Source organism: Mixophyes fleayi, chromosome 12, assembly GCF_038048845.1.
Source record: "Mixophyes fleayi isolate aMixFle1 chromosome 12, aMixFle1.hap1, whole genome shotgun sequence".
NCBI lineage: Eukaryota > Metazoa > Chordata > Amphibia > Anura > Limnodynastidae > Mixophyes > Mixophyes fleayi.
The window spans coordinates 17,420,121-17,442,655 of NC_134413.1; the positions used below are offsets into that span (position 1 = coordinate 17,420,121).

The window sequence follows — 22,535 nt, forward strand, 5'->3', positions numbered from 1 at the left end:
CCTTTAGTCAGAGGTGAATGTAGACACATATATTCAAAGGAGGTTTGGGGCCCGGAGAGCCTCCCGGGGGGGGCAAAGACATAGCGAAGTGTCGGACCTGTAAGTACTCAAAAAAAAAGCGGACGAAACGGTTCAAAACTATGGTGAAGTTCCGACATAGAAGCCCAAGTTTGATTGACCACCAGGTCCGAGACCACTTGTATTCCCGCCTTTATCCAATGTTTAAATTGCTGCATGGAATTGCCAGGTGGAAAGTGTGGGTTGCCCCAGAGAGGAGTCAGAGGTGAGATAGGGGAGGACAATTTATATTTGACCCGACACGAGTCCCAAAGGGATAAGCAGAATTTAAGGGATTGAAGAGAGGAGGCCGCTGGTGGCCTATCTGTATTGGTCAAGCCCCAGAGTGATGCCATGGAGGGGACCCCAAAATAGTGCGTCTCCAGGTCCACCCACGCTATAGACTTGTAAGGGGCATAGCTTACCGTCACCTGGGACAGATGGGATGCCAAGTAATAAAATTTAATATCTGGGAAGCCCCTGCCTCCCCGAGCCCTAGGCTTTTTAAGCACTGCTATTGAGATTCTAGGGGGCTTGGCACGCCATATAAACTTTAAGAAGGAGGAATGTAAATCTTTGAACACGGATTCGGGAACCCTCACAGGGAGGGTTTGAAAAAGATATAGGAGTTTCGGGACCAAGTTCATCTTAATAGCAATAATCCTCCCCAGCCACAATATAATATAGCTCTTCCAAGTCTCCAAGTCCTGTTTGATTTTTGACAGAAGGGGGGGAAAATTTTCCCGATACAATCTATCATAGGTCAAGGTGATATAGACTCCAAGATATTTGATCTTACTCGCCTGCCAGCGTAGTGCAAAGTTAGTCTGTAAACTGTTCCTGAGGGATGGGGAAGCATGATGGAGCATGGCCTCTGACTTAACAAAATTAATTTTGTAGCCAGATAGGAGGCCATATTCATCTATAAGTTTATATAAGGCGGGTAAAGACTCCTGAGGATTTGTCAGAGAGAGAAGTATGTCGTCCGCGAAGAGAGAGACCTTAAATTCCCGCGGCCCCACTGTCACACCTGAGATCGACGCCGACTGTCTGATCATCGCCGCCAGGGGTTCTATCACTAGTGCAAAAATTAAGGGCGATAGGGGGCAGCCCTGTCTCGTCCCGTTGGAGAGCGAGAGAGGGTTAGATAAAGATCCGTTAACCAAGACCCTAGCTGAGGGGGAGTTATATAGGGCGGAGACCCCGGTCAGAAATTCAGCCGAGAAGCCGTACGCCTTCAGAGCAAGGGTCATAAAACCCAAGAAATTCGGTCGAACGCCTTCTCGGCATCCAGTGAGAGCATCATGGCCGGGAGACGTCTTTGGTTAATGATTTGAACCAGGTCTATCGCGCGGCGAGTATTATCCCTAGCCTGGCGACCCGGGATGAACCCCACCTGATCATAATGGACCAGACCCGGAAGGACTTCGTTCAAGTGGGTGGCCAGGATCTTTGCATGGGACAAGATGGGACAATAGCTTGCGCAGTCGCTGGGGTCCTACCCCTCTTTATGAATGACTACAATACGCACCTCTAACATCGATTTAGGGAAGGGATCGCCATGTAAGATAGCATTGAACATGGTGCGTAGATGGGGGACCAAAGTCTGGGAAAATCTTTTGGAATATGCTGCGGAGAAGCCATCAGGTCCCGGAGCCTTAGAGGTTTTTTGGGCCTTGATGACTGCTAGTATCTCTTCCGACGTGATTTCCTCATTTAGTTGTTGAGATAGGTTACTAGAAAGGGTAGGGAGATTTGCTTGTCTCAGAAAGGCTGCTATAGTGTCTGCAGGGGGAGCACTCCCGGGATTTTGAGCATCTAAGTTATGAGGAATAAAAATTTTGAAACTCGCGTCCTATTTGGTCAGGACGGTATATGGGTGAGCCTGAAGGAGACTTTAGGGCCATGACATTGTTTTGAGATATCTGAGCCCTCAGACGGGCGGCTAATATTCTATCGGCTTTGTCTCCCTTCTCGTAGAATGTCTGCCTCAGCCGTTTCAGGGCCGTAGCAGTGGATTCAGAGAGAAGGAGGTTCAGATCAGATCTCACCTTTAGAAGTTTGGACAACACTTCTTCATCCGGGGATAGTTTATGCTGTCTCTCCAGAGTCTGGAGTTGAATGGTTAATGATGCACGTTTGTAAATGGCCAACTTCTTACGGTGTGAGGCCATGCTAATAAGATGGCCCCGCACTACTGCCTTATGGGCTTCCCAGAGGGTCATGGGGGAAGTGTCAGGGAGGTCATTAAAGAGAAAATACTCCTCAAGAAGGGTCCGGAGCTCTAGGGTAAGTGGCTGATCGTGGAGAATGGAATCATTAATACGCCATGTAGCGGGGCGAGGGCGAGATGCTATTTCTGAGAGGTCGGCAGATATGGGAGAATGATCGGACCTGACCATCGGATGTATATGGGCCGCCCTGAGCTTCAATGACAGATTGTGGCTAAGGAAGACCATGTCTATTCGTGAATAGGTACCATGGACCGGGTAGTAAAATGTATAATCACGGGATGAGGGTTCCCTAAGCCTCCAGGAATCAAAGAGGAGGTGGTGGGAAAGAAGGGACACCAAGGCCTTAGATTTACGGAACTCCGAGCCACTGGCGGGGGGGAGCAAAGTGGACGATCTATCTATGGTATCATCTACTACAACATTAAAGTCCCCTACCAAAATCACTTCTCCCTGGCGCACCTAAGAAAGCAAGGAGTCTAGTGCAACAAGAAATGAGCTCTGGTTTTGATTTGGGCCATACACATTGACTAGGGTGCATAGGGTATTATTAAGTTTACCCACGAGGATTAGAAAACGGCCTTCGGGGTCAGGATGAGATGTCAAAAGTCACGTGGGATGCAAAGAGTGTAGCTACCCCCCATTTTTTCTGTCTGGGGTCACAAGCATGAAAAGCAGAAGGGTACTGCTAAGACATCAGCTCTGGTTGTGAATGTCGGGTAAAGTGTGTTTCTTGCAGAAAGACTATATCTGCTCTATGTTGTTTCAGTGTAAGATAAAGTGTTGTGCGCTTTTGTGGGCTGTTCAAACCTTTGACATTCAATGAGAAGATCCTAAGAGCCATCGGGAGGTGAAGACAGGGCCAACGGCCTCCTTTTGAACCCTTTACACACTGCAGAATTACTGTTCTTGACTATGAAGGTTGTATTTCTACTAGCAATTGCATCAGCTCGTAGAGTTTCCGAATTGGGTGCTCTCATGTCGTGAACCATATCTTATCTTTCGCGATGATAGGGCGGTTCTCAGAACAATTCCGCTTTCCTGCCAAAGGTTGTTTCCACTTTCATTTGAACCAAGAAATAGTGGTTCTGGTATTCACAGGTGGCCCACAGTTTTCAGGGACAGGTTTCATGGAGTTTATGGATGTGGTTAGGGCTCTGAGAATTTGTCAGGAGGACATCAAAGATTCGCCGAATGGACTCCTTATTTATTGTTTGACTCCTTGAAACGAGGATGGCCATTCTCTAAGCAATTGATCGCTAGGTGGTTTTCGTCTACTATTAAGCAGGCTTATGTCAATGCTAACCTACCTGTGCCAGATGGTATTGTGTAGCCCATTCTATCCGATCAGTGGGGGCGTCCTGGGCTGCACGAATTGGGGTCTCTGCAGACCAGTTGTTCAGAGTAGCCACTTGGTCCTCGGTCCATACTTTTACCAAATTTTATCAGTTCAATGTATTTTCATCGTCAGACGCTGCTCTTGGCAGTAGTGCTCTACGTGCCGGGCATTCAGAGTAGTCCCTCCCTTAAGGGGGTAGCTTTAGATAGTCCCCATGGTAGCAGTGTTCCCCAGATGGGATGAAAGAGAAAAGAGGATTTTTATACTTATGATAAATCCGTTTCTCTGATTCTATCTGGGGGACATCTCCCTTCTGCTGTGTGGTCTCTGGTTGGTTTACTCCCCTTCCTTGGGGCTTTATACTTGGGCTAAAGAGGCTACAAGGGGTTGCAGAGGGGAGGGGTTTGTCAGCTTGATACATTAACAAGTTAACCTGTTAAGTGCCAACTTCACCTCCACTTTCACAACCCATGATAGCAGTGTCCCCCAGATGGAATCAGAGGAGCGGATTTATAGTTTTTTGGTTTGTTTTTTTTTTTGTTTTTTTTTTTCTGTTTTTACAAAGAAACTGTTCCCGAATGCAAATATTTTGGAATTTACACCAACTTTGTTTTGTGTAATATTTTTTTTTGTTAGATTTATTTTTGGAATTATGTAACTAGTCTTATTTTCTAGGCCCTGGAGTTCAAGATCTGCAAAATGCGTCCATCTGCGAGATCAATCATTTGTGGAGAACAGTGGAGTCGCGCAGCCAGCATGAGGTTTAACTCCTTGGTTAGTGGGTGCACGCTTGTGGTTAAAGTGTTCTCCGTCGTACACAGCATTCTGCACGTCGATGTCTATCGTTACTATGAAAACATTGAGGAAATCGGCATAAGAGATTTGCTGATTGCAGATGGTCATGCAGAGTCTGCTGAGGAGTCTTATGAATCAAAAGTATGTATATCTTTTATTGTGATCTAAATTCTTGGCTGTACAGAGAGCAGAAATGTAAAGACCATTTGTTTATTTTTTGAGTGCAATGACCTTGGTCTGAAACTTCAAATTCTTAGGGGGGTATTCAATTGACGGTTTGATCGCAGAAAATCCCGCGCTCAAAGAATATTACTGTTAATACGGTAATCACTCGCTGGATTTCAGCTCGCAGCTCCCTGAGCTGCGAGCTGAAATCCAGCGAGTAAATTACCGTATTAACGGTATTTACACGCAGGATTACCGTATTAGCGGTAATATTCTTTGAGTGCGGGATTTTCGGTGATCCCGCCGTCAATTGAATACCCCCCATAGTGGTATTCAGATTTTGGGGTTACCCGAGGACATGACAAACCTGTATTAATGTGATTTGTTTAGATGACAGATTTCTCTTTTTTGGTTTTATTTGCCCCCCCACCCTGTGTTTAAATTCAAACATGCCTATTTATTAACACAGACAGATTGGCAACTGTAAAGCGGAAGTAATATTCCTGTGGGATTGCTAAAATTACCCCGGCAAGACATCTGTTCCCTATATTTGCTTCTAAAAGAAGCAAAAGTAATTTAATAATGATACATCTAACTAAATGGGACATTTTTGCAGGCTTTAAAGGTGACACTTTGCCTGTCAAACTACAATTTTTGCAAAATTGTGTCCCCCCGACCTTTCCTTGCCAGATGTTTTGTTTATTCAGAAAATTTAGTTTAGAAATTAAGTCCGCATAGCAAATCAGCATGTATTATCATAAAAATGTTCTCCCGTTTTGTTTCAACATTTCGTTTTTAATCCTCAGGTGTTTTGGTAAACCGTTTTGCCTATGACAAAAACCGCATGCCTTTATTTAATACCTAGACTGCAGTGTCTAGGCGTTTATAGTGGTACAGAGCTAGCTAAACTTTTGCTCATATTTAAACCCCTACTTGTAGCTCCAGTGCCAGGGTTTCCGTCATAGACTTTCATCACTCATGTTAGGTTCATACTTATCTGTTCCAAGTCTGTCCCCAAACTACATAGACTTTGGGAGTCTGTACCATAATTTGTGAGTAAATGTTTCCGTGAAGTCAGATGGGAACACCCTCTGATTTGCAGCTTGGCCTCTTACCATTTGGCTACTGCTATTGCAACACAAATACTGTCCAATTCCCCCCCTCACACCAAGCACCGTGCACATTTGTGTTTGTTCTGAGTTTTGTTTGTGATACATCTGCTATTTTAGTTGTCAGTTTATATCTTAGTTGTCAGTTTATATCTTAGTTGTCAGACATCCCCATCGCTTGCTTTACTGTGTTTCACACTCCAATAAGCTTTCTGCATACTTGTGTGACTGCTTTCATGCCTAATGTAAATATTGGTCAGGAGAAATGTCTTCATATAGAAACCATGACATGATATGCCTTTGAAAACGTCTGGAAGCAGGATATGTTTGTCATATGTCATGTATCTCTAGGGAGTTCGGTTTATATCTTAGGAATGTTTTTTTTCCAAATTTCTTGAAAGCTGAATGAAAGGCCCTGGGGCAGAGTGGAGGACGTGAAGCATAGGCTCCTACTCTGAGGAGTCAGCCCTGAGTTTTAGGGTTGTTTAGACAATAGGCTGCCGCTATCTAATAGAAAGGTGTTCAAGTGGCCATCTCTGACCTAAGCTCTGGGTGTGTCTGGTGTAGCTGCGGAGAGCAGTGGCTGACAACAAGTCCGGGTCTTATAGTAACAGTGCTAAAAAGTGCAGGAAAACCTTTTAGCAGTTCTTATAGTAGAGTATTGTGGTGCGTAAGAAGATGCTCTGATAAATAGTGGTTATTAGTTGCGGGTGTGCGTATTTAACAGTCTCCGGATTTTAAGTAACAAATGCATACATTCCAGATAAACCGCTAATACGTTATTTAGTACAGGAACAGGTTACAGAATAACAGATCTGTTTTTAAATGCTGTATCCGGTGTGCAGCATTATAACATGGACCCTGTGATCCTTACATTGTGTTATGAAAGCTTTATAAAGCATTATATGTTGTATGGGGAAGATGTGATATATTTAAAATGGGCTCTGAGTTGAAATGTACATTTTAGCTGTCATTAGGTGGCAGTAGCAGCCCACCCCGCGTCCTTAGTGAGGACAGGAAGTGTTTAAAAACTGAGCGCTAAAGGAGACATGAAGTCTAATATTTCAGAAGCACACTTTTGTTACATCTGTACATGGAAATTGGTAAAAATGTAATATAATAGTAAAATTATTGGCATATAGGTTTTATTTCTCCTTTTATTTTGGTTTTGTTACATATGTGTTAGTAGTATATATGTAAACATTGTACGTTTAGATAAGGAAGAGGTTAACAATGGGTAATTCATCAGTAACCCACAGCTAGGATGGATCTATCATAATAACACTCTTTAACACCTTAATATCCTAAACAAATGAACAAGTGTTTCTTAGAGAAGAATTGTTACATTTTGGTAAGTCAGAGATTGAGTGCTGGAATGGGGACATCTCCATTTTGTGCCTCTTGTGGCCCCTTTTCTCATTCATCTGTACTTGGGGCACTGTAATAGCTTACTAAGTGACTGCTGTATGTGACTGTATATCAGGGGCACAGAGTACACATTCCACATTTTAGAAACAGACTTGCTATGGGCCTGGATTTTTTTATACATGCACTCTGCATGTGGACATTTATCATACTAAATAGCGGTGGATTCCTAATTGAATATGTAGATCAGACAATGGGCACCCTCTGTCTAATGTGTTTCCCTGCCAGATGTTTTGCTCACGTCACGTTTGTCTTTCTCTGCTCAGACTTGTATTTCACATGGTCTGTGCCCTGAGCTCTTTGCACTTATGACATCTCCTGTTAGCTTCATTTTCATCTGCCAGAACCATTATGCTGCTTATACACTATGCAAAATCACAATATCCTGGTGTGTGTAGTACCAAATCCGTGTCTGATACATTAATGATCAGCGTTAATCAATGGGATTGTTAGAAGATGCATTGGTGAGCAATGCTATTTGCCTGTATGCTATCATGGTCTGACTGCATTAAGACACCCCGATATGTTCCAGCAGTGATCTGTGCCTTGGGTTTAGCCAAGGATGCCTCTCAAGGAGATTGATGATGCAAAATGACCTTTTGAATGGCAGATGGCATCTTATTGTTCTTCTCTTGCCATCTGAGGAGCTCTAACTTTATGCTGGTCACCTTTGTGGTATAAAATACAGGGTTATTCATATTGTCTGTGTAAGCCTATTTGTTGTTTTTTTTCTTTTAAATATACAGAAACATTTTATCATTTTACTGACTGCCTCTTAGAATTTCCCATCCTCCTTGCAGGCTTTTATCGCACGTCGGCCACCTTTTTTTCGTACAGGTGTTCTTACCCTGTAACAACAGATCATCTCTGTTACATTAGAATTCACAGAGGATAAATGGTAGTATTGCATAAGGATCATTGATTGTGCCAATATAATCCTCTTTTTTTTTTTAAAAAAAAAAAAAAAATTGTAACTTTTTCATGAACGGTCCAATGGACAACAAGCTCATGTTGCAGTTCTGACTGTGACAGCCTGTGCAGGCAGTGTGCTGCATGGGTAACGCACCAAAGGTGCATGATCTCAGGGTGTACAGTAACGCAGTGCAGCTGCGGCACAGACTGTGCAAAGGGGACGGCTGGCTTGCAATACTGACTAATTCTGAGCCCACTTGCAGAATTTGTTTCCCTAAATCTAGAGCGGTGTTGGCTAACCTATGACACTCCAGGTGTTGTGAAACTACAAGTCCCAGCATACCCTTCCAGCAATAAGCTGCTATATATTGGCAAAGCATGCTGGGGCTTGTAGTTTCGCAACACCTGGAGTGTCACAGGTTAGCCAACAGTGACCTAGAGTGTAAAATGTCTCTGGCAAATGTGATCTCTCAAAATGTTTAACAGATAATGTTCTAATAATAAGTAATAAATTAAAAGATCATTAAAGTTCTTTACCATTTTGTTGTATTTTTTTTTATTTATTTTTTTTGAAACCCAGTCTTGTTTTTCTGCCTTTGTTTCCAGTTATACAGCACTGCAGAGTACGCTGGCGCTATATGAATAAATGTTAAAATATAGTTTTATTTCCCTTTTTTTCGACCAACGTAATGTTATAAGCTGCCTGCCAATGCTCACTTGGCTGACCAACACAAGAGGAGTCCCATGTTAATGTGTTGGGAGCTCCCTCAGCATAATGGAGGGAAGGTGTTGAGGAGGGGATTGTAATTTAGATTTTTGATTTAGATTTGAATTTTAAATACCAGTGACATTATTAGGTTAGTGTGAACTGTGGAGGTGAGCTCCCAATGTGATCAGCAGTCCTAGAGCCTGCTCTATTTATACAGCACACTTCTGTTTTGATATAAGAATATAGCCTTTCAATAAGTATGGGTGGGGGTATTACAGTTATGATCATGTACTAAAATAAATCCTGTTCCATGAGGATATTTACATCTTATAATCATTGATCAGAAAATACTTTCTTTCCCAGCAAAGCAACTATGTACTGACAGAGCTCTTCTCAGCCAGTAACAGCGGTGACATGCTACAGATGCATGGCTTTGAGAAGAAGGAGGAGAAAGAACTGATAGACAGCCTGCTGGAAATTTATCAGAATAATCAGTTTGGAAATCCAAATAGTAAGGTACAAAATAGGGATATTGATATAACTGCATGTGCTATCCCACTTCCATTACTACGGTGATAGAACAATGTAAGGCTCTCTTTGGACCCATTAAGACTGTTATACTCAACTTTTTTCATCAGATTCCCTGATTATAGTATACGGTGTACATTGTTCTATGACCCAAAAAGAGTTGCTCCCCAACACAATGGCACACTGGCGCCAGGGGCTCCCGGAACAATGGCACACTGGCGGACTCAGTTTATTGTTTTTTCTTAAATGGCTAGACGTTGCATTAAAGTGTTTATGAAAAGGAACGTGCAAAGTGTATTTTGTAGAATACCAGCTGTGGGACTGTCCAGAAGAAGACTTAAATTCAGCCAGATGTTTCTCTTTAGACACTAACATCATTATCAAATTTTGTACATTTAAACACTTAGTTGGTCATTGAGCTGGGAGTGTCACATGGCTTATAGGGCAGGGTCAGCACTATGGTGCTTGTTCCGCTCAGTGTTTCTTAATGCTGCAAGCAGCCCCCAGACATCTATACCGTCATTTCAGGCTTGGAGAAGAACATTTAACTGTTTGCAAACATCCTCTCACTAAACAGTTTGCTGATGTATAAAATGATTGCACAATAGAGATTCTGCGTACATGATACAAGTTTGTTTGGAAATAGAAAGTCCTTAAACGTTTTAAGTTATTAATTGCAGTTAATTATCACACATTAGTTACTTTGCAATCTACTTTCATCTTCAGATTGTATTTGTTTGTTTACATTTTTTTGCCCCCATCCTGTTTCCCACATTCTGCCTTGTTTCCCTGTTTCAGGTTGTTCTTCACGGACCTTTCCACCCCTATGAAGTCCATTTTCATAGTATGATGAAAGTTGCCAAATTCAGGTAGGCAAGAATCAGTTGTTTTCTCCATCACTCTCCAGGTCATATCGGGTGGAATGTTCGGTTTCCTGTCTGATACTTTACTTCAAATCCTCAAGAGATCAAGGATGGTGTTTAAAATCTTTTTCCTTGAGGTATCGCCAAAGGAAAAAGTCACATGGGCTTAAATCTGGTGACCGTGCCGGCCACTCCACTTCTCCCCTTAGAGATCAAACACCCTGAACATTTCCCTCAACACTCGGAGTGAATGTCATGCTGTGTGAGCTGTGATCCCGTCCTGTTGAAACCACACATGTTCTATATCCACATAATCCAATGTGGGACGCAGAAAGGTCTCATCATACCGGTCAGAGGTTACTGTTGCACCACCTTCCTCAAAAAAATACGGGCCGATCACACCAAAGTCAGCAACTGCACACCAAACAGTTATGTGAGGAGAGTGGAGTGGTCGTTCGTGGCGTTCACAAGGGTTATGTTCAGCCCAATAGCAAAAATTCTGCTTGTTTACTGCTCCGCTGATATGGAAGTGAAGCCTCATCGCTACTCAGAACGGCTGCAGCAGTAACCTGTTCAAGACTTTTCTCACATAAAATAAGGCTCTGCGTTTGGCATAATCTCCCTCACTTAATTCTTGAACCAACATCATTTTGCAAGGATGTAATTTCAAATTGGCATGTAAAATTCTGCTCGAACTCTGACTTGATATTCCCAGTGCCATGACATGGAGGCATGGTGATATCCCCAGTGCCATGGCATGGAGGCATGGTGATATCCCCAGTGCCATGGCATGGAGGCATGGTGATATCCCCAGTGCCATGGCATGGTGGCATCCCCAGTGCCATGGCATGGTGGCATCCCCAGTGCCATGGCATGGTGGCATCCCCAGTGCCATGGCATGGTGGCATCCCCAGTGCCATGGCATGGTGGCATCCCCAGTGCCATGGCATGGAGGCATCCCCAGTGCCATGGCATGGAGGCATCCCCAGTGCCATGGCATGGAGGCATCCCCAGTGCCATGGTATGCTTATGAGTGGAACGCCTTGGTAATTGCTGAATGGATGCTCTCACTCCTTACACATTCTCTGGTGTTCTAACAGTTCTAGGTCTGTCAGGTGATTTTCTTTTCAGTGTGGATCCAGTTGCCCAAAGATTGGAAATCCATAGCAAAATCATTTTTCGATCTGCTACAGATGCATTTCGACGTACCGCAAAGCGTGTACGGAACGCGCTCTGCACCATTGTGACAGATCGGTTGTTCTCATGATACGCTTCAACAACAAGCCCCAATGTTCACCAGTCCAATTCATGATGAGTACTAAAAACGGCAGAGCCTATCCTACCAAATTAAATCTACCCCACTTTTTTACCCCCACTACAGCTCACACAGTGCCCCCTCGAAATATGGGAGATCTTTATATGCCCCACCGTGTGTGTATATATATATATGTATGTCTATATCTGTCAATAACTCCTTTTGTAGCTTTGCTGAAAAAATAAATGGCACTTCCATTTGAGGCATGTTTCCGAAGCAAGCGCTCTATAATAATTTGGCCACTGGGGGCAGTGTTCCATTGTCATCTGTGAAGGATTTTATTCATAGACATATGATTTTAAAATTAATTTTTATTATATTTGGTCATTGTTTAAAATTGTCAGCCGTTTGTTCCTAAACAACCTCCCACATGTTTTACCCTGGTTTGGGGTTTTCCCCCCATCATACAGATTTAGGGATATTTCTTTGACCCATGGTACCTCTTCATGTATGGCCAGGAGATGCCTCACATATATATCTGCAGCATGAAAGTACAGAGCCTGTTTTCAGGAATTATAAGAAGTGTATATTTTTATTGAGGTAGACTGGAAATGTGACAAGGACTCTATGTAAACCATGCCTATATGGTGTAGTATTTGTCGTCTTCTCCCTTAGATCCGTTTGGATTGAGAAAGAAAGCATCAATTCTGTAGTAGTGCATGATGCTCCAGAGGCAACTCATCAGAGAATGTTTGTAGCTGCGTCACTGTCTGTAAACTCAACCGGTATGTGTGTAGATGTAATGCCTTGTTGTCTGTGTAATCGCATCGATTACTGTTCTACACTGAGCTATTAGGAACATGACTTTGAGTAGTTCTCCTTTTGGACAGTTCTAATCGTCTTTAGTCCATAACAAAGCCGCTCACACTGTGTATTATACGTTTTAGGCAATGTAAATGATCAGTCTGTAGTTTTCATCTTCCACTCACAGGCTGGTTGGCTTTTTAGTAATAAAAAACTTTGAAAGAGAACGGGCTAATGAAAGGTGGAAGACCATAACAACGATCCTTAAAGGGGTTGAATATCTGGGTTTACAATACTGCAAAAATGAGTCAAAAACTCTCAATACTGCAAAAACTAGTCTTTAATGCTGTCTGTATGCATGGTGGTTTATTTCACAATGCTGGGAGAGAGAGCGTCTCTGGTCTCGAGAGACCTGTTCATGCAATGACTTTCTCTTTCCATCCTCGGCCACACATATGCTCACTGACTACTTTGTGCATGTAATCTGCTTAAATGTGTATTAGTGATAGTTCAATATCAGTCTGTGCTGCCTTCACTGCATGCGTGTAAGTAACACCTGTTTATAATCCCTTAGATGTCTTCATGTGAGACTGTTACACTGCAGTTAGGTCGGAAATGGGTCCAATTTTGCGATCTAACCAAACGTTTTGGGTTTTTTTAAGCTTCATTTTTCTTAGTATAGTTCTTTTAGACTTTTTACATTGCCATTATCTGATATAATCCTCATTGCTGTAGCCTAGATGTAGCATAATTTTACATCCATGTCATCAAGTCCAATAGATGTTGCTGGAAGAAACACCATAGGAGAGAGTTTAGGATTTAGATATTCTTGAAAACTTTTGGATTGAGATATGTAGGACACACATCATGGAAATTACAGGACTTTCTTTTTATTTTATCTTTTTAAGCCGTTTTACTTTTTGCTGACTTGTTTATCCTGATTTTGTACTTAGGTTCTCTACTAATCTTGCGAGAAACATCACTGCTTCCATCCATTCCAGGTTTACCTGCACTCATCAGTATGTTGTTTGCTCCTGTGATAGAGCTGAGGTAATCTGTGTGGATGGTATGTACTGACTAGCAGTAGCAGCATGGACTAATGCCCATTGTAGCTGTACTAGTAGCAGATGTCTACATCGTGCTTTTCAACAAATGATCTGATAAAAATTTACAAACATATATTTACTTGTTAACAACTGAACTTTCCTGTGAGATGGTTCTTAGAGAGGGTTAGAGAGTGGAGGACGGGAGCTGGATCAAATTTTCAGCTACACAGAAAAATTGGAGCTCTATAGACGAAAGACAATGGAAGCAGATTTGTAGGAGCGGGGCACAGAGGAGAATGGAGGGGGGAGGGGAGTTGCAGAGGTACTTGGCATGGAGGACAATGTGGGAGCAGAGTGAGAGGTGCGGGGGACAGGAGGACTTGGCATGGGGGAAGGAAACGGGAGTACGGAGGACATTCTCTGAGGTGCTGGGCGCAGGGGAGAATGGAGGGTGTGGGGACCTGGCATGGGGGAGGTATATTGGACACGGAGGACAATGTTGGAGCAGATTGAGAGGTTCTGGGTGCAGAGGAGAATGGGGGGAGGGGTGGCGGACACGAAGGACAATGTGGGAGCAGATTGAGAGGTTCTGGGTACAGAGGAGAATGGGGGAGGGAGACTTAGTATGGGGGAGGGGTGGCGGACACGGAGGACATTGTGGGAGCAGTCTGCAGGGGTCAGGGGGACTTTGCATGGGGGGGGAACGGTGGCGGGTATGGATGACCTTGTGGGAGCAGTAAGGAGAGGTCAGGGGGAGGATGGGCAGCTGGTATGGAGGACAATGTGGGAGCTCAGGAGAATGAGGGGCAGAGGGACTTGGCATTGGGGAAGGGTGCTGGACCCGGAGGACAATGTGGGAAGCATAGGGTAGTATGAGATGAAATTCAACTCAACGCCTGCAACTCAAAAGTCACAGTTAGAATTAAACCTTGTACAGCAATTCCTGTATATATGTACAAAAAATAACTGCCGTTGTCCCACTCTTACTGTGGGTGTTGTCATTCTCAGAGTTGACGACCAGAGAAGAGCGTATACAGGGGTCCTTTGTGGTTTGGGCTGGCAATACATCAATCTGGCAGTATGGCCTGAACATGACATAGAACTAGCTTTCGATGTTCACTTTAAAGTTGATGACCTAATTAAGGTAAATCAATGGAAAATGGTTATTCTACTTCTAAACTCTGGAAATCCCACATTGAACTTAGTCATTTTCATATAACCCTTTGCAGATCAATCTGATTCGATCCGCTATTAACAAGATAGTTTGCCACAGTCATGATGGTTCCATTAGTGTCGGGCGTGAGAGGGCTGCGTGGCTTCAGGAAGATGTCCGCGAGCGGCTGATAAAGTAAGACTTTTGTCCCCCCATTCGATAGTGTTTTTTTGCCCTTAAATGTTTTTATATTTATCAGAGAGGAAAGAAGTTGATTCTTGGCTCCACTAATTAGTATGTGACCAGTCTACTTCACTTTGCCTGCAAGGGTAAATTGTACTGAACTGCCACTGAGACAGTTTACCAGTAATGGACCATTCAGAGAGACTGTAATATTGACTACATGCAGTCACTACAGGGATAAAACAAATCCTTCTATAGTAAAGTTGGAACAAATCTTTTCAACTAATTTTGAGGTTAACTGTTCATATTTGTGTTTGCCACTTTTTTTTTATTCTGCCAACCATATATAATGCACATGTATAATGCACCAAACCAAATTAAATTCTTTTATAGTTGCACTATCGAGCTTTAGGACATTTCATCAATCTGTTGTTATTAATGGACTGTTGCTTCCCAGAGACGAGGTTATCGAGTAGCTTGCTGCTTAATTTAGAGCAATGTTACATAATATGTATTCTGTACTTGGGAAGGCTTTTGTGATCCTCTGCTATAAACTCTGGTCAATGTTTACCCCTTACCCTTGTAGTTTGCACCAAGCTCAGCCTATTCACACTGCCCAAGTGACAAGAATGTCTTCTGTCTGTTTCATTATGAATATAGCCAGTGGGAACTAGGCCTGGCTGATCATAAGAAATAATCTTGTAAAGAAATATGTCCACCTTGATGATAACTGCAAATCAGGAACTCTGTCTTCTGAAGTTACTTTGTCCCTGACTATTACCAATAAAGAGCGCTGGGATGCGGGCACTAAATTAGCATTAGTCTGTTGGTACGACCACTGGGCCATTTCTTTCCTTTCTAAAGTAGACATCACTGGATGTCCATGACACTGAAGAAAATATATGCAGCTCTGCCTAGGTTAGTAAAATCTTAGTTTTATTGAAAATAATATCATTGTAGTGACTTTTTTATTACCTTTTTGTATTATCAGTGATTTGTTAATCCCTAATTGCAAGTAAAAATCTCCCTTGTCCTCAGTGTTGATCTGTCACATCTCCTCCCTGACCTTGGTTCAAACAGACTGGATCTGCCTGGCTGGGGTTGAAAGTAGTCTCTGCTGCCCATTACATGACTGGGTAGTGTGTTTCATTGTGTGAGAAGTAAATGTGCCCGTCACTGACACATACCTTTTCTATTCTTAAGTTTATTTCAAACAGAGAAACCCAGAGAAGTCATACCTCCACAGTGGTATAGTAAGCAGTACCAATGGAACGAGGTAAGGCAAACTCTTGTTTCCTAGGGCCTATAAGATGCCATCCTTAAAATTGTTTTTATTTGATATCCATGTTTTATATATTTATTTTTTTTCATAATTTTTTTAATTTCGATGGTCAATCAAGAAAATACAAACGTAAAAACAATAATACCAGGTAACGAACATGGTAAAGCCAAAACAGTAATTACAAAGTATCGAATTCGAGGACAACATTAGGCAAAATAAAAATAAACAAAGAAAGAAAGTGACCAGTTTTTATATTTTTAGAGAGCGATATTAAAAGTAGGATACAATAACAAAAGGGATTGTTAGGGAAGGGCAGTGGAGGGGGAGGACCACAAAGTTAAACACTACGAGTTTTCAGAGGGTAGTTAGGGTATAACGAGCCAAAAGCTGAGAGGGAGGCGTCCATTGAGCGGACTGCGGTCATCGCACATGGGTCAGGTCAGAGAAAGATCAAGTGTGGGGGAAGGGAGGGGGGGGGGGGGAATGCGTTTTCCGTGTGTAGCCATGGAGCCCAGACCTGGTTGACGACATGGCCTCTATCATGGAGGTAGTACGTAATCTCCTCCATGGCAGCCACATGTCAGCCAAAAGGGACGGAGGTGAAATGTTTTTTTCCAGTTAAGCGCTATAAGTGATTTAGCTGCTGTCAGAATGTGGGCAGTTAGCTTCTTGGAGAATTTGTCCAAGTCTTGGGGAGGAGGGGTGTTTAGGAAACTATGGACTGAGTCCCAGAAGGAGGTGATCTTAGGGCAAGTCCACCAAATATAAAGCATTGTGCCCCTATGGCCACAACCTCGCCAACAAGAGGGTGAGGAAGAAGGGAACATTCTGTGGAGTCTTGTGGGAGTGTAATACCAACGGTAATAGATTTTGTAAGAGGTCTCCTTCAGTTTGGTTGAGATTGAGCATTTAGCTATCGCCAGTCTCATGTCCTCCCAGGCCTCCTCGTCCGGAGGGGGACCAAGGTCCTTTTCCCACTCTTCCTCATGAGGGTTTGGAGATGGAAGGGCCGAGGTGAGAAGAATACCATATATTTGAGAGATCATGCCCTTGTCCAAGGGGTGACTCCTACAGAAAAGCTCAAAGGGAGTAAGGTCTCTAAGGACATATGTTGGCGGAAGGGATCGTAAAAAGTGGTTAATTTGGAAAAATTCAAAAGGCCTGAGGGTTTGGGACAGGAATTGGAGTTGGAGATCTGCAAGCGAAAGCCATCGGCCTTGTTTGGAGAAGTCTACAGGGAATTTGAAGCCTGCACAAGTCCACCTGCCATGCATCGTGGTGGCGCAACCAGGAGAAAACACCGGATTGTGCCAGATGGGGGTTAAAGGGGATATCGCAGTTGAGAGTTTGTTTAACGGAGTGGGAGTCCCAGAGCATGGTATCAAATTTAATAGAGGGGAGCAGTTTAACAGCAGGGGGACGACAAGGAGGTGACAATCACCAAAGAGGGGCGAGCTCAGGAAGGGTTAGGTAGGCCGACTCTATGTCGAGCCATGAGATGGAACCTGAGGGGGCGTATGTAGCTACAATTTGCGAGAGATGGGAAGCCAGATAATATAGTTTAAGGTCGGGGAGGCCTCTACCACCTCCAAGAATTGGACGCTTTAAAATGTTGGCCGAGATTCTTGGGGGGTCTATGTTTCCAGATAAAGCGGGTGTGGGCCTTTTGGGTGTTAGCAAGGAAAGAAGCAGGGACAGCTACTGGTAGGGTTTGGAAAAGGTATAACCATTTAGGGAGAATATTCATTTTGACAGCTATGATCCTGCCCAGCCATGAGACAATGAGGCGGTTCCAAGAAGATAGATCCGCCCGCATCCTGGAGATAAGAGGTAGGAAGTTCTCACGAAAAAGGAGGTCATAGCGGGATGTGAGGAAAACACCCAGGTACTTGATCTTCCTGTGCTGCCATTTGAAATTAAAATTAGATCTGAGAAGGTCGGCATCCCAAGGGGGGACATGGAGCAGCATAGCCTCAGATTTAGCATAGTTTATCTTATATCCTGAAATTTCACTGTAGTTTTGGAGGGAGGCAAATAAGTTGGGTAAAGAGATCCCTGGCTGGGTAAGCGACAGAAGTATATAATTTGCAAAGAGTGAGATCTTGGAATCCGTGTTACCTAATCTAATCCCCTGTATGCTAGGGTTGGATCTGATTTGAGAGGCCAGGGATTCAATTATTAGAGCAAATATTAAAGGGGAAAGGGTGCAACCTTGTCGTGTACCATTACGAATGGTGACAGGCTCTGAGGGAGTACCATTAATCAGGACTTTGGCAGTGGGGGTAGTGTATAATGCTAGGACGCCAGTGAGGAAATCGCCAGCGAAGCCAAAGGATTCAAGAACTGTCTTCATAAAATCCCAGGAGATCCTATCAAATGCTTTTTCGGCATCTAGAGAGAGAATGATAGATGGGGATCCCCTGGCACTTGCAATATGGATGATGTCGATGGCACGTCTGGTATTGTCCCTCGCCTGGCGTCTCGGGATAAATCCTACCTGATCATAATGGATTAGAGAGGGGAGGAAAGTATTCAAACGGTTTGCTAGGATTTTGGCATAGATTTTCAGTCTCGAATAGCTATAATATTTCTATGGGTTCTAGTTGCACGTAGGCGGGATGCAAGAATTTTATCAGCTTTATCTCCCTTTTCATAGAAGGTCTGGCGGAGCCATTTAAGGCGTTTGGCTGCTTGTTTAGAGAGGAGGAGATTTAGCTTGGCTCTAGTTTTACGGACGGCAGTAAGGTTTGCAGGGCCCGGGCATGCTTTATGTTGTGCTTCTAGGGTTTGGAGTTGGATAGAGAGCTCATTGGTTTGGGCGAGGTATTCTTTTTTCTGAGTGGATGCCATGCTGATCAAGTGTCCCCTCAGGACCGCCTTGTGCGCTGTCCACAGAGTGGCTTTGGAGACTTCTGGAAGATCGTTTAGCTCGAAGTAGTCCTCCAGTCTTGTCTTAATCTGAGATACTATATTTGCATTGTGAAGAAGGGTGTCATTAAGATGCCAGGTCATTGGTCGGGGTAGTAGGCCTGAGATATCAATTGAAAAGGGGGCATGAAACGACCAGGTCAATGGGTGGATCTGGGCCGTTTGGAGGTTTAAGGCCAGGTCATGGCTGAGCAGGATCATATCAATGCGGGAATACGATTGATGGGGTGGAGAGTAGAATGTGTAGTCACGTGTGGATGGCTCCTTCACTCTCCAGGAGTCATAGAGAAGCTGGGATTTCATGAGACTGAGGAGAGCTTTGGTGGATTGTGGGTCACCTGGGTTTTATATATTTTTGTGTGGATAAAACTGCTTTTTTTAAAAAAAAAAAATTCTCAATTGTCCTGTTTTGTTGCTGGAGCTACAGCTGTTTTTTGTTTTTTATATTATTTCTCATCTGTAGACTCATTTGGGGGATTTCAGTTTCCTGCGGTATGCCGCGGAGTGCCTCATAGGTTGTAACAGAAATACGCGGCACTGTGTAGTCACTGATTTTTTTTTATTTTTTTTTCTCGCACCCTATAGAGTTAAAAAGAAAAATCGGTGATGTTTGGGTACCCGGAAATGAGCGCCTCCTTACATCACCGTAATGTTCATTAGAGCATGCCTGAATTTAATTCCTACCATTGGCTAGTTACTTTTCACTATACTGCAATAGACACTTTAATATTAACCTTTACTTGTGAGGTTGCCTGCATAGCGCAGATAGGCTGAGCACAGATACTTGAATAAAAATTTAAGATTAAAATCTTTCTCCTGCTGAGAAAGAGGTAGGAAGCTGAAAATTGTGGACAATGTTGGTAATGTCATCCTAGACAAGAATTATGTAAAAGTCGAATTTAGAGACTTATCCCCTACCATACAAACATGGAGATTAAGAGACACAATAAATAATTTGATTTCAGCTGCTAGTAATTGGCTTATTAATGATCTTTAATCCTTAAAATCAGAAATCAATTGGAGTGATCTGGGCCTCTTAAGAGATGATGATTTGGGTGGATGTGTTTTATAGATATCTTTGAAGTTAGCAATAAGTGCAAGAAACCAATTAATACAGTTTTTATTATACAACAAAAGGAATTTTAAAAAGTGTTCCAATACAAACATACTGGAGGGAGGTAATACACACCGCACAGCCTTTTACTCTTAAAATGTGCACTTTTGACGTTTGTAAATATCAAGCTGACGACGGCTGATGTTGTAGGCTTTATTCTATGTTCAACTTTGTGTCTCTACAATGGAAGTCCCCACGGATCCCATCATCTTACAGTGGAAAACATTAACATGGAATCATGATTCCACAAAATGACATATTTATGTAGAGGTTGTCAAAGTCCACACACAATATACTACTAGGTTAATGATTCTAAAAAAACGGTAAATGGTTAACAAACGATTCTTGGGATTTGTGATTTTATATTGTATATATTACTTTCCATTACTGCTCTAGTGTGAAGTGATACCTATGACCGAGATGGGTGTAATTAGTTCTGTCTCAAACCCTCTCTGTTCCCTAATTCTGGCTGACTTTGACCGGTGCTTATTCCTCATTTAGCTGTGCTTAATTATGGACAGTAATCGCTTTGAAATGATTTCAATAATTCCGTTCTAATAAATTGTCCTCCGTTTCCCACATCTGGATAGATTCAGATAGTGGATATCATTTGTCTATAGTGTGGGTGATAGAGCAGTTTGATTTGCTATGTTTTACATTTGTGTTATGAAGCTCTTTTTTTTTTATTTTGAAATGGAGACATTTCATGAGGCTAAACCAGGTCATCAGACTGGATTATATGTGTGACACTTGGATTTGGCATTTTGTATTTTAATCTTCAGCATTGCCAGGAGATGCGGTTATCAGAATTCATTCAATTTCATACAGTAATCCTCTTTGCTGGGTTAGCATGTCCTTCCAATTCCCTGTAAATCAGGATTAATCCAATGCACAGGAAGACCTGCACTTTCATACGCAGCATTTGGAATATGTATTTTGTATATTCTCGTTCATACAACTCTTTATATCGCGCACACGTGTGTCTAGCTGGCACTATCCCGACATATGACCTTTGCCCCCAACTGTTAGGAAGTGTTTCCAGGTCACACCACAAGACCTTCATATGAGGTCTTTAAATTTCATAAGGTAACTGTAAAATTGGTCTGATCATAGAGGGATGAAAATTCTCTGGTCATTAAGTGGTTAAAAACGGCAGGATAATCCTTAAATACATAAGAATTGCCCCTCACCCTGTCCTCTTGTGATTTCCTCCATCCTGTCAGCTCTTCTACCCCCCACCCTAAAGAAAGAAAGAAATACTTTTTTTATTATTATTATTATTATTATTATTATTATTATACAGAGCTTAGATTTTGTGACACCTTTGTGTGTGTAACATGAAGGGAGAAACAGATATTTTGGCCCAATAAAGACGTACTTATATTAACAAATAAATGTAATATTTATTTGCAAGTGCTGCTTTATTAACTGAAGTTTTGAAGTTATGAAAAATGGTTTTAGGAAAACTCCACAACGATGCCATTTTTTTTTCTTTTTTTTTTTTCTTTTTAGGTGGATCCGGGACTACTCATTGACCAGTCGGAGAGAACAGAGGAAGAGACAAATTCGTATATCTACCAGTTACACAAGTTTGTAATGTTAAACCCTTAAACATACCTCCTGTCGGGAATACTTTACATTCATAAAAAATGTGATCATTTAGCCCATGAATCTTAAGTTAAAAAAAAAATAGTAAGATTAACGTGAGATATCAATGTGGCATTGGATTTGATTTTTGTTTTTCTCCTGATCTAGTTGTAAACATTTTCTTTAGTTATGAGAAATTGCCAATAAACCATGACAAAGCGTGTTAATAAATGCTTGTTTTTTTGTTTTTTTTTAATTGAGAACTTTTTTTTTCATAGATCTTGCTTAAGCCCACAAAATAGTGTCGTCAGCAGATGCAACAAGAATTAGGTTTTTAAATGGTTAAAAACTTTGTCATGTATTTCAAAAAGGGAAACACAATAAATATTTTGTGTTTAAAAAGAGCAACACAAATACTTTCATTATTTAGCATTTATTATAGTATTCTCTCCTCTTGATGGATTTTTAGCTGGGCTCATTTTTAAAATCTGCAGATTGCACGCTAAATAGACTGGCGGGTGCATCGAAACACCAATTGTATAGAGAAAAATGACTACTCTAATAGTAAGTTTAATAAAAAAAAAAAACAATTGTATATTCACATTTTAAAGAAGAATACTTTTTTTTTTTTAGTTGTGTTTAAAATATACATGGCCACTCTCCCAGAATGTCCAGGGGACTCCCAAATTCCAGGAGAGCAGGTCGTTCTCCACATCCAACCCCCAACCCCCTCACCTCTTCTTTTAATTCACACTGTATATTGTATGATTGCCCCTGTGATAGTCCTCATATATCATCATAATCACAATTTATTTATATAGCGCCACTAATTCCGCAGTGCCGTACAGAGAACTCACTCACATCAGTCCCTGCCCCATTGGAGCTTACAGTCTAAATGTCCTAACACAGACAGACAGACAGACTCATACAGAGAGGGAGAGACTATGGTCAATTTAATAGCATCCAATTAACCTATTATGTTTTTTGGAGTGTGGAAGGAAACTGGAGCACGGGGAGAACATACAAACTCCACACAGATGAGGCCATGGT

General features: G+C 42.2%; 1 protein-coding gene across 2 annotated transcripts in view; it reads left to right on the forward strand.

Annotated features, from left to right (window-relative positions):
* The window catches only part of TDRD9 (tudor domain containing 9), a 92,611-nt gene extending 70,722 nt beyond the window's left edge, over positions 1-21,889 (forward strand). For both annotated transcript variants that reach the window (XM_075192676.1, XM_075192677.1), the window contains exons 28-36: positions 4,303-4,563; positions 9,106-9,258; positions 10,069-10,139; positions 12,064-12,173; positions 13,146-13,242; positions 14,247-14,382; positions 14,468-14,586; positions 15,778-15,850; positions 21,411-21,889. In XM_075192676.1, coding sequence (XP_075048777.1) covers positions 4,303-4,563; positions 9,106-9,258; positions 10,069-10,139; positions 12,064-12,173; positions 13,146-13,242; positions 14,247-14,382; positions 14,468-14,586; positions 15,778-15,850; positions 21,411-21,509 — 1,119 coding nt within the window. In that variant the 3' untranslated portion in view covers positions 21,510-21,889. The remainder of the gene's footprint in view (positions 1-4,302; positions 4,564-9,105; positions 9,259-10,068; positions 10,140-12,063; positions 12,174-13,145; positions 13,243-14,246; positions 14,383-14,467; positions 14,587-15,777; positions 15,851-21,410) is intronic.
* Positions 21,890-22,535: the final 646 nt, after the last annotated feature.